General features: G+C 38.2%; 1 protein-coding gene across 1 annotated transcript in view; it reads right to left on the bottom strand.

Annotated features, from left to right (window-relative positions):
- SLIT3 (slit guidance ligand 3) overlaps window positions 1-13,151 on the bottom strand; it is a 612,784-nt gene that overhangs the window by 565,353 nt on the left and 34,280 nt on the right. Inside the window, 2 exon segments of the mRNA XM_042452193.1 lie at window positions 7,039-7,110; window positions 9,268-9,339. Of these exon segments, the coding sequence (XP_042308127.1) occupies window positions 7,039-7,110; window positions 9,268-9,339 (144 nt within the window).

Here is a 13,151-nt window from a genome sequence, read left to right as displayed (position 1 = left end):
ATGAAAGCTATCATCTTTCCTCCTAAACTCTCACTTTCTCATTCACTATCATCCACTCACATTACCATCAACCCAACCATTAATCACGAAGCTTTATTTTGCCCCGTAAAATTCAGTCACCAAGCCATGTTCTTTTCCCTATATAACAATACTATATCTATATGTCTGTTCCTCTTTGTCCCATTAACGAAAACCATTGTCCATGCCCTGACCAATGGAGTTCAACTGGACTACTGCAATCTTCTTTTCTGTGAAGAATTTAGGAAGAAATATAAAGGAACAGAGTGAATGTATTGTTTTAGCAGTATCGCTTCTGTGCAGTTTCCCAGAGCACTCTCTTCATTCAGTACTATAATCCTTGCCTTGGAAGCACAGGAATTGTGGTTTTAAAGCCTTTGGTCTATTTAAACATGACCTATATTTGTTTTTCCATGAGTTCTTATGGGTCAGTGACCTACTATGCAAATGTTTTTGATGAAATCAGGATGGCTTATTATTCTATTAGTTAAAATAAGCTTTTGTGTTTTTCAGCCCTGTACAGATGCACCCAAGCAGACCAAAATAATTTCTCAGAATATGTATCTTGTGGTCTTCCTAGATGGCCTTTTCCTGAATTTGGCTTCCTCCCGTGAAGACCTGTTGACAGAACTGCTAATGGCTTCCTCTGCAGAAGAGGCGCCAAATCTTTAAGTGTATAGCAAGGAGGGAAGTCTACTCTCATCAGTAATGAGAGATCAAAAAGGTTCCATGTTGTAGAGTGCAGTTATTGCTTTCTGAAGACAGACATGGTATATCATGAATAGAGCTTAGTATTACTGTTCGGTCAGTCATGCTAGCTGTCCAATACTGTTGAATTGGCAATACTGTCTAAAGAGTCTATTCCACTTCAAAAATCATCAAGCTCAGCAAACAGGAAGGGCTGCAAAACAGAACAAATGGTCCTATTGCATCCAAGTTTTACTGTATCCAAGGGCCAAGTTGTATGGTTATTCACCCCAATATATTTCCTTGTTCACATTAACAACCAACTTCCAAAAGTCTGCAGCTGCCACTAGTTGGGGACGGCTCAGTACCAACTGCTTTAAAACATTTAAAATGGCACATAACACATATTTTAGGTTCCTTTTTACCTTCCTCTATACCATATGTGATTTTTTTTCTATGCACAATAATACATATTTTCTATTTAACCCATTAAAGGCAAACAGGAGAACACATACCAGTTTGATTCAGGCAACATTGAACTATGTGTCTGGCATCAAATATTGGCTCTTAAGAAACAGATTTTTTTTTCCTTAAGAGGCGGGATTACACTGCCTATTTGCAACCTCAAAAATTTCTGACTCATTTAAGTAAACCCATTTAATACATGCATACCTCAGTTGTCGAAGCCTCTGAGAAAGATGCTTCTTTTTACAGTGTCTTTTTCTGCTTCCTCACAACTTGTCATTCTTATCCTTTGTCTAGCTAGAAGTTTATTAGCAGTATCAGCATTAGGAGGTTGGTGAAGGATGACTAATGGGTTGCAGAAGAATGTGTGTTGTAAACAATGCAATAAAGCCTAAGTAGGATTCTGTTCTTACCAATCCAACTGTAGTCATGTGTGCCTCCTTACCACAGGCAATGTAAACAGCAGATGCTTTTGGAATCCCTTATTGAGTTTTTATGAACAGCAAAACAGAGAATAAAGAGGAGAGCAGATAAGCCTCAACAGCTCACAGAACATGTTATAAAGAACTAAATGTATAAATCCAGCCACCAAAATGGAAATTATTTGGGGGGGGGGGGGGGGGAGATGGTGAAAGGGAAAAAATAATAATCTCTGGGTGCATTGTGAGAAAAGACTTGACATAGTCTCTAGTCTAGAAGATTCCAAATGTTTTTGTTTACTCAAGCAATCTGTGGAATCACAGAGTTAGAAGATACCACAAGGACCATCTATTCCAGCCCCCTGCCATGTCTGGCCTGGATATTTCATTTCACATGTGCACATCTTTAGTTCTGAATTTTAAAATCTGCTTCAAATCACTCTGATCTGTCTGTCTGTCTGTCTGTCTGTGCTACAGGAACCTTCTATATTTCTTCCATGTTATTTCTGCCTCTGATATCAAATTTTCTGTTTAAGTAGTAATGTCAAGGAACTTCATTAAGTGAAGTATATCTGTAATCAGTCATGTAAACTGCAGGCTATTCTGAACAAAATCTAAAATTCTATCCCTAGTCCCAGCATAGCAGAATATCAGGACTACTGTAACAACAATAGATACATTATTTAAAGTATGCAAATGCACTTTCACAAGCCTATAAATGGAAATTTTGAATTGGGTGGCCTGAGTATAGTTAAGGTGGCCAACGTTACTAAATGAATAGTAGATAAATTGTTTATATTATATATATTATAAATACATTGTGCCTTATCAATATACAGTCATCCCTGTATATTGTGGCTTTGACACTTACAGTTTCAATTATTCAAGAGGTCAAGGCTGATGCACATGCACTCCTCCTCCTCATTCCCCTGGGCCTTTTCCTTGGGGAGAGAAAAAGCCCAGGAGGGAGAAGCCGGGAAAAGCCAATCCCGCTTCTTTCCAAGATGGAGAGCTGCTTCTTTCCCCAAACAGGTCTCTGCCTTGGGAAGGGGTTTGGGGAAAATAATCCCTCAACCTTTTCCAGGACATGGAACTGCCTGGGGAAAGAGAGCTCTCTTGCCTCAGGAAGGCATTTGGGGAAAGCGAATGTGCCCTCCTTCCTGCTGTTCCAAGGCTTCAGAGAGCTCCTTTGAGAGCTTGCTAGATTTGGATGAGGCTTCAGAAAGGGGATGGGGGCGCACATGCATGCACTGCTCCCACCCACCTCCACTTTATTTGTGAATTTTGACTTTCATGGGGGTCTTGTGCCCCTATCCCCTGTGAATGTCAAGGGTTGACTGTATTCAGCTCCACATCCTCCACCAGGAAAAAAAATAAGCAAAGGCCTGTTACAGACAGGCCAAACTATCAGCATACAAACTAATTAATAAGATCAGGTCAAGTGCAGGAGAAGCCAGAGGGATATGGAAAGTGGACAAGTATCTTTGTCCATTGACTTGAGGCTATGTGCCTGTTTTTCAATCTAAAGGTTTTCTAGAACACTTTACATATTGACAATTTAAAAAGATAGTCTTGTTCACAACCTAAAAAATAACAATGTACAAGGAAGAGAGGGGTGGGAACATAGAGGAACAAAGCATACAGTCTTCCAGTAGTGCTAACGGAATGGCCCAGCTTCTCAATTATTATTGAATCCTGGAAGGAAAAGTGGATTTCTGTTTTGGGACTTTTCCCTCCCTCAGCCAGGTTTTTATACACTGTTCTACTGAGGAGTTAGTTTAGATTACACTTAGAAAAACTGACTTCACAATTTTGTCTACACCAAGCATTCTTGACAGTTTCAGACAGCTTTCCCAGAGCTACCTAGGGACAGAGAGAGTATGAGCCTGAGGCCATCTAAACATGTTCCCTGCCACTGAGATGCATAACTTCTTTTGGATGGTTTCCTAGACATCAACACTTTTGCAACAATTACTATATTTAGAATTTCTTTTACAGACACACAGAGTGATCTGAGAGTAAGTGGTACCAGGAGCAGTAGAGTTTTTCCATATTTGTTCTTCCATAGAAACAATTCCATGTAAGAAGATGCTATAGTTCACTGGATATTATCCACAGAGTTTTAACCCAATGAACATACTCTTGGTTAGTACTGTCCACCAGAAAAACATTAAAACTAAAGAAGAGTGCTTATTTTTGAAGCAACAACCCAACATGGCTAAGTGCAGATTAATGTGAAGCAGCTGAAAAAACATTTATTTACCACAATTCATCAACTGTCTTGGTTAGTGACTAAATAGGAAACTATTTCTGAAGAATTTCATAGCATTCATTTCAAACAGGGAAAACACACTTTGATATAACCCAGATTGTTGGAGGCAATTAGTTTACAGATTGTAAACTGTTTAGGAAGTGCTAGTTCACTGATAAGCGGTATAGAAATGTACATGCTATAGCTATATTGCTATTCATCTCTGTACTGAGTAATGGGCAAAAATACAGTACTGTAATTGCATTTTACCTAAAACCAAAGACATGAAAACAGCTTTCTACTGAAGTTAACAAGAATCATAAGTATCACTACTAATGGGACTATATTCACTTGCCTTCACAGTACTGACACAATTCATTTTAGAGCAGCCAACAGAACCACTGGCTGAACAGCAGTTTTCCTATGGTACAATCCCTTCCAAGGCTACATTTTATTTGCACTTAATAATTCAGCTACCCACGTATTTTTTTGGTCTATTAAACTAAATCACTGCATTATGGTTAAAGAATGTATGTGAATTCAAATGCTTAATCTAAGTTACAGTTTTTAGGAAGCGTAAATCTTCAAAGCAAAGTCACTTGAAAGCTGTCAACAAGTGTGTTTTTGGCCTGAACACAATCTAAATGCTCTTTCATATAATGAAAATATACATACAGGAACCATAGCAAGCAGTAAATTTCAATGAAATATGTCCATATTTTTACTTCATAGTCTTAGCTCCACTTTGATGTGCCGGCAAGTAAAATACTATTAAAATAACACTGATTTGGCATTAACCTTTCATGCCTTTTGGATAACCACAAATGAAACAAGAATTATTTCCAATGATATTTTATTACAATATTAATGACTATTTGGCCAAAGAAAGTCCAGTGGTCATAACAGTTACTTTATTAAAATGGAGTAACCGTGTTATTTTTTCATCTAATGTAACAGATCAAAATACAAATACAATTAAACATTTTCAACAGGAGTAAAAAGGAAATTATACAAATAAAACAGAGTTTCAAAAGATATCCTAATGCTCATTATTGAACTGCACAAATTATGATAGTTAATGTTATTACTATTCACCCTATGGTGTATTATGTCATACTTTCCACAACATGGGAATGCTTCCAGTGACTGAGGTATTTTTCCTAGCAGTTCACTTACACAACCATTTGAGCCTATGGCAACTACAGGTTTTGTCACCTATGGCTGCAGAGTTGAGCCAACTGGTATTTTTCACCATATGCTAATTTGAGTCTAGACCACATTTTGACATTCATTTGCAACTCTGCATTTGAAAATGATGACAAATGAGCATCAGAAGCCAATCCAGGCTCAACTCAGAGAACAACAGTAAGTGGCATTAATCTGCTTGTGTACATGTGACTCTCTTACCTGCAACAATATAGGCATTGGTTTTATTGGGGGACAAAAAGCTAGAAGACTCCAGGTTCAAATGGCTGTGTGAATGAGCTGTAGTGGAGCAAAAATCATTTGAACTGCTGCAAATATCTCCACATAAACAGGTCTGATGCATAATTTTTCTCATTTTACATATTTAATCACAGCCCAGTTCTATCCTATATGAACTGGAAAAATACCATCCTTTCCTGCTGTATCCTTGGGGGATAAACCTCTCCATTTCATATGTCTTGGCTCACTCTCTGCAATAACCTCCCGTCTATTATCTCATGCTCATTCCCCTGCCCCCACAAGATGTGCAGCATCCTCCTGCCAATATATTGTTGGCTCTCTTCTATGTCCTACTGATGTGCAGCAACAACAACAACAAAACCTAGGCCCACCAGAGATGCCAACTTTCAACACTGTCTGAGGTAATTGTCCTCAACAGTAGATATTAACAGCAGAGTGCGGAAGCACCAGCTCAGTTTGCAATATTTGGCAATACTGCACTGATTAACCTTGAATGATTCACAGACACAGTTGGATTCTTCCAAAGTCCTTGGAGGCTCTTTTATCTCTTGTTGCAATATATACAAAGTATTTTTAAAAAACTGTCCTTCAACTCCCACCAACATTCACTGTCTGCTATACAACAATCCACTCTCCACAACAACCCACTCTCTTCAACCCACACATGTCCTGATCTCAGAGCACTTATATACAGTGGAGATAGCTAAGGGTCGAGACCTGGTGTTACTTATCATGTCCAGCCATACAAACTGTTTTACAACATCTTAAAGGAACAGTGTTCCCAACATATATTTCACCTTGCTCAACATTCTGATTACGTATCTCCCCTTCATATCTCCTACCTACTCCCAGTTCTAATACAAATCCCTTGTTCTTACCTTCAAAGCCCTTCTTGGTCTCTCCCACCCCACCATCACCCCCCTGGTCTTTTAGCCTAATTCATTCCTGCCCATGACCTTTGCTCCTTCAGTTTTATCATTCCCCACTGTTCAAAGGTCTTCATAGGACACTGCCCACTCTCCCCTGTCAGCTTTGAACTGCATCTCAGGACACCAGCATGATGCCACCTCCTTCCTCACTCAAATCCTCCCTCAAGATCCATTCTTTCCATTAAAATTTTTCACAATCCCCACTCCCAATGTCCTGTTATGCCTGAGCCTACAGATGTGCAACCAAAAAATTCATACTGCTCTTCTCTTTAGCTACTGTTTCTCTTGTATCAGATTTTAGGCTGTAAGCTTCTTATTTGTTTTTGTTTTTTTATTATTTTATTTGAATGTTCCACAGGGATTGATGGTGGTACATAAGTTAAGAAATGATAGAAACCTATGAGTAATAATCCTGCTATTAAAGGGGTACAGAATAAAAATGCACAACTTTTCTATCCATTTTTAGCAACCTGAATGTGAATCATTTCCAGGGTAAATTATTCTTATTTATTAATTTACAGCACCTATACCAATCCTTCAACCAAAAAAGGCTCTCAGAACAGTTTGCAAATTGTTAACCTGACAGTTTCCTGCCCTCAGGCTTACAATCTAAAAACACATGAAACACAAGGAGAAGGGGATGGCAATGGGGGAAAGGATTAAGCCCAGCTAAGTTACATTTTGCCAGAACACAGCCAGCTTCTTTGTTGATATAAGTGAGACATGTCACACTACAAGCACCTCCTCATTTCATAACCCATCACATTTAAGACAGCTTTACCACTTCTTTACTGGATTTTTGCAAGATAAAATATGTACTTACAGCCGTTCAAGTTGCTTCAGATCTTGAAAAGCTCCACGTTCTATCACACTGATTAGATTCTCTTCCAAATGCCTGTAAATATGTATATTTGTGTTAGAAAAATAAGCATCCTCCATGCTGTTTACAATAAACATGTAAAAACTTATCCTTCCCTAAAGTTTATTCTTTCCATCCTTTTTCACCTGACACATTAATGAAGAATTAGAGACTCTGTACTATCCCAGCCAACATGTTGTTTGATTCCACTTCTCCTCCACCTTGGCTAGTCTAACAGTGCTGAGGAACAATAGGAATAGGAGCTCAAAAACATCTGGAGGGGTTCCTGAGCCCTACGTCAATGTGTAATATAGGAAGCTTCCAGATGAAGGAATCATAGCACTACTAATCCAAAATGTCTGTGCAGCTATTCCATCTTTTTTTTTCCTTAACAGAAGAAATAAAGATGGAAGGTGCAGTGGGAAAAATGGTAGGGTTACAAGTGAGAGCATCTGGATTCACCATAAAATGCCATGATTGCATTCAAGGAGGTATCAGCAGAAAAGTCTCATCTGGAAGCACCCATATAACCAGCAAAGGTCTATTTACACATTTAGTAAAATAGGATAATAAGTCATGGTTGCCATGAGACTGGAATTAAGCCCAAGTGAATGTATCTGTTCTGGATTGCATTGCACAGCATTCAATGATCATCTGAGCCACTTAGTCACAATGCTTCAAGACTGGTCATTCAGCTAGAGCCTATTTTTGTATGTCCAAAGTCCTAGATTCAATTCAGGTATCTGCAGGTAGGGCAAAGAGAGAAGCCTGCCTAAAACCTGGCGAGCCTCTACTCAGTATTGTCAAAGACTAGTCTGAAATTTGGAAGTATATAGTCACGAGTGACAAGGCAATGTATTGTGTAAGAATGAAGTTAGTGTAATGAATACTAATTTCTAATTACTTTCAGAAGTTATTTTAACTCATTGTAGAGGCAACTGGACATTATTTTTTTTAAGTTTTATACCATGCTGTTATCAAGGTTTTTTTTCCTCTCAAAAAAAAGTAATGAGCAGTGAGTATTACCATTGTGAACAATGTAACAAAACTATCAGAATAAAGTCCTTTTAAAAGTGTCCAAGTTCTAGGCTAGAGGATTAAGCAGAAAGGACTAGAAACATACAGTGATCTGGACAGTAAACTGGGGAGACAAAGTTTCAGGATGTTTTTGAAAAGGTTATTATTTATTGATTTATCTCAATATGTTTCACACACACACTCCAAAACATTGTATCACCTTCTTCAAAGGTTGTAAAAAGGAAAGGAATGGATACATATGTAGCAACATTTAAAGACATGGCATAAACTAAAGGAATGCAATTGTGAGGCAGCTTCCTATATTCCTAATTAACAGCTCATGCAAACATCATTCAGTAATTCTAAACTGAATATGTATGACAGCTTGATTGAAAAGCATTATATGGATGTGCGTATCAGTCCATTTATTTTTTTTATTTTTATTTTTTATTTCTTTGTTCTGAAATTGCTCTTTCATGTGTATATGTTGTTACCTGACATTTCAGTCTTTCAGTGGTGAACAGACATGGGTGAACTTTGGCTAATATCGAAATTCTAACTGTATGAGGCCAGAGTTAGAAACAATGAGATCAATTAAAATCATGTATGAGTAAAAGAAAAAAAAATAAAGAATAAGAATAAAAGAAATTTGATATTTCAGATCAATTGCATATTTTGGTGATCCACATTTATTAGTCTGCCAAACCACTAATGTTAATGTTTGCCATGGCATCACATTAATAAATCAACAAACTGTTGCCAAGATTGTCCTTTCTCCACACTCCTTCCATGCCATAATATGCAATCTCACTTATATTTCCTTGCTTATTTATTAGAACTAATTTTTAACTGAAAATATATAATTGAGATGACAACCAATAATGTCTAACTGTATTGGTTTATCTTCAATGTATCTTTTATATAAGTAACTATGCAACATATTTCTGAATGTGGTGACCTCTAGCTCCATACTGTATGGCCAACTGTTAGGGATGATGAAAGTTGTCATGCAAAACATCTGGAAGGTCCCTGGGCAGGAAAGGCTAAAATATGTGTTGCAAAGTAAAGCAACAACAATTCCAACTTCATACAAAAAAAAAAACATCTTGGCTACAGTGGATTCTGCATACGAAAACCACCAGTAATGCTGTAGGTAACACATTCTTTCATACTCACAGAACACGAAGGTTCTTCAGTCCAGCAAAGTCCACTTTTGTAATCCTTGTAATGTTGTTTCTATCTAAGTCACTGTAAAAGGAAAAAGCATATTCATGTTTGACACAAGGACCTGTCAGGCATTTCAACTCTTTAAGCAATAATTTAAGAACACTAGCTATCTGAATAAATCTACTCAGTTTTAGCTGGTTGATTAAAACTGATGTGCCATGCAAGACTATTGCCTTTTGGATAATATTGCCATCTTACTGCCAGCAGTCCCACTACTAGAACTATTGGCCTAATTCCAATAGTTAATCCCAACTAGAGTTGACCCACTGATTCACTGGGAACTTGGTCCCTTTTGGATAATAAGCAGTATGCACACGTGTGCCTTCAAGTCACCTTAGGATTTTCATAGGATTTTCTAAGAAAGAAGTAGTTTGTCATGGCCTTCCTCTGAAATACTCCTTGGCATATTCTCATCCAAGTCCTGAACAGGGCTGACCCTGCTTAGCTTCCAAGATCAGATAGGATCTAGTGCCGTTGTGATATTTAGACAAAAGTTGTGATCCATTCTACAAACAAGAACCTTAAATTGCCATGACAGGGCACATTGGTAATAAACAGCTACGTTTAATGTTTTTCTAAATATGTATGCACTATACAGAATATTTTTGAAATCTAAAAGAAAACACACAGTGTTTGCAGTCTCATTTGTTACAGATCTACTTTGAAACTTAACACTGGAAAAGGTTCAAGAGCTCAAAAAGAAAAGCTTCTCTACTAAACATGCCTGAACACCCATACCTATCCACACCCTTACGTACTGCTCATTGCAACACTTTTGTTCACCATATGCTCACATGTATTCCTGTCCTTACAATGAGTTAATAAACAAAAGCAATAAGCCTCAAACAAACTCTGAACATATTCATAATGAATCAATAGTAGAGATTCAAAATGGACAGAATATCGGGCATATTTGACGTCGACCTCATGTATAAGCCATGGGCAGGTTTAGGAGCCAAAATTATGGATTTTTATATGACCCGTGGATAAGTTGAGGGTAAAGTAAGTAGCATGTAACAAAGGATATAAATTATGAAGTAAAATAAAATGATACTAAAGGTCTTTAAAAAAAAATTGACAGGCATAACTGTTTCTGCTCAACCTGAAGGCTGGATGGATGAGATAGTAGAGAGGGCAGATGCTTCTTTTAGGTGCTCAGAGAAGAGATTAAGCTCTCACATTTCACCAGGGCATGGTTCCTTTTTTATAAGAGTTAGAGTACAGTACTTACATTGACCCATGGATAAGATGACCCAGGTTTTTGGGATAAATTTTTAAACTAAAATTTGTAGACTTATACATGAGTTTATACAGTATATACAAAATTATTCTTTTTTTATTTCTGTTACTCCAGATGTGAGCTGCTGCTGCTGCTGCTAAGTGGCTGTTCCTAGGCTTTGGAACTCCCTCCCAAGAGAGGTTCAGTCTACCTCCTCTCTGTTATCTGTTTGCTGGCAGGTAAAGACTTTCTACAGTGTACAGTATAACTACCAGGACTGGAGAGTAGGCGTAAAGGAGTAACAGGTTTTTACAGGAGTAGGATATTTGTTACTCCTTATTCCTGTTATTATATTGTACATGCAAACACCAAAAAACAATTTCATTATATCACACTGGGAAAGGGACTGGGAGGCAAAAAGGGACACTCACACACACACACACACACACACACACACACACCACCTTTGCAAAGCTTTCCCCCAGGGCTGGGGAGTAGGAGTAAGGAATAAAGAAGAGTAGGAGTAACATTAAGAAAAAATATCTTACCCAGAGTAGGACAAGGAGTAACCCCAAAACCACCACTACACCCCAGCTCTGGTAATTACAGTGCTACAGTGTGGCTTCCTTCTTAGGGTCTCCCGGGGAAGGCTGAAAATCCCAGAATGAAAAGACAGAGGCAAGGAGGCAAAACACAAGGCCTCTTCCCTCTAAACCACCCCTTTTCCTCAGCATGTTCCTCTCAAGTCAAGAGCATTTCCAGATGGAGAGCTCCTCACATCAGCAGTCAGAAATCTGTATTTGGCTCTTCCATCTTTTTCTCCTTAACACATTTTTGAGAATAAGAAAAAAAAATCGAAGTAGCTGGCACAGGGGTGGGGGACAAGAGAGAATTATGAGTAGGAGACAGCAACATCTGAAGCCTCTGTAAAATTTAGTGAAAGGAAGAAGATAAAAGCCTCATTTCAAACTATTCTAACTACCTTTTTCCAAGGGAAGAGTAACTGAAGGAGATACTTTTAGGATGTGAAGTCAAAGGCTTTTGTGACCACATAGCCCAAAAAACCCACAAAAATCTATACTTTTAGGAGTTTATCACACTAGGGAGATCCCACTGAAAAACGGGATTTAAACTAGATTCGAATTTTTTAAAAAACCTGCAAATGTGGGAAGTTTATCACACATAATGACTGCCAAAGTGAAATAATGTGAAGTTAAACTGGGGATAAAGCAGAGAAGAACGGCAGCTTTTTACTTTCGGGAAGTTCTGAAAGTAAAAAGCTGCAGTTTTTCTCTGCTTTACTTCTGGTTTAACTTTGCGTTATTTCACTTTAACAGTGACGTCGGCTGATAAAGTTCCCGCATTTGTGGGTTTTTAAAATTTAAATCTAGTTTAAATCCCATTTTTAGCAAGATCTCCCTAGTGTGCTAACCGTTTTAGAGGCATACTTTGAAAACACAGGGAAACAAAAACAACCATCCAGCGCCAGAGATCACTTGTCAGAAATCTAAAACAATTAAAACAAATCAGATATATACCTCTAGTTCCATGAGGCACCAACATGAACGTCCTCCCCACTGCTCATTCTGGGCATCCCTGATAGTCCTACAGGCCTGCGTGTGAAAAGCCTCCTATTAAATATTCAGTAGTACAGATAGGCCTGAATCTATTAGTAGCCCAATTAAAGTAATCTCACCAAACCAGTAACTGAATGGTTAGTCAACAATCATGTCAATGTCATTGATTCTGTTGGTCTGCTCATGAAAGATTAGGAATAAGATTCAGGTTATTTAGCATACCAAGTAGTTTACATATTTTTGCCTCATTTCATGTGGCTTAAGTAGAACACCTCAGAACAGTATTTTGGCAGCCCAGTGTCACTTGGTAGTCACTGAACTACTCTTTAAACATTCTTTTACTTTCCACCTGTACTGTCTGCTTAGAACTACTTCTGAAGTTTGAGGTCTCTTCCTGTCTTTCTCTTGTACTGTTACTTAAGTATTCCTCTCCCATTAATTCCAAGCCCCCTTTGGTCTTCCCCCACCACTCCCTTCAACTCCACAACCTGCACCATTAGTCCACTCCCATTAAAAAAAGCCTCTTTTTGTTTCACCCACAGTTCCTCATATGCACTGGAATCCAACAGCCAGCTTCTGCAGAGGACATAATTTTCCTCCATTCTCTAGCTGCTAACATTTTGTTTTAGAGAATCCTAAAAAACAGACTACACCTGGCTCTTAGCATACCCTATACTACATATCTCCTGCATATGTAGTTTCATGATTAATATTGAGAGTTGGGCATGCTTCAAAGTTGCAATGGCCTGTGGAAACTAGAAGTTATACACTTGTAGGAATCATGTGGACCTGAGGACATGTGGAAACCTAGATAAAACTAAGATGAACACCAAACGGGTTTGCTGATCACCTTGCTTCCCCTTCCAAGGCTCTTTGCATTTCTGTTTATCAATAAATGATCAGCAACCATGACCTTCAACCTTTCCTGCCTTGCCATTAAAAGATTATTTCAAACCTAATCAGGGTAATGTCACTCCAGAGCTAAATCCATCAGCCATTCCAGACCCCTTTGTCAGTCTCCTGGGGAAGACATTCAG

Source organism: Sceloporus undulatus, chromosome 2 (assembly GCF_019175285.1).
Source record: "Sceloporus undulatus isolate JIND9_A2432 ecotype Alabama chromosome 2, SceUnd_v1.1, whole genome shotgun sequence".
Lineage (NCBI taxonomy): Eukaryota > Metazoa > Chordata > Lepidosauria > Squamata > Phrynosomatidae > Sceloporus > Sceloporus undulatus.
Note: the sequence above shows the minus strand (reverse complement) of the source record. Positions and strands in the feature narration are given on the sequence as shown.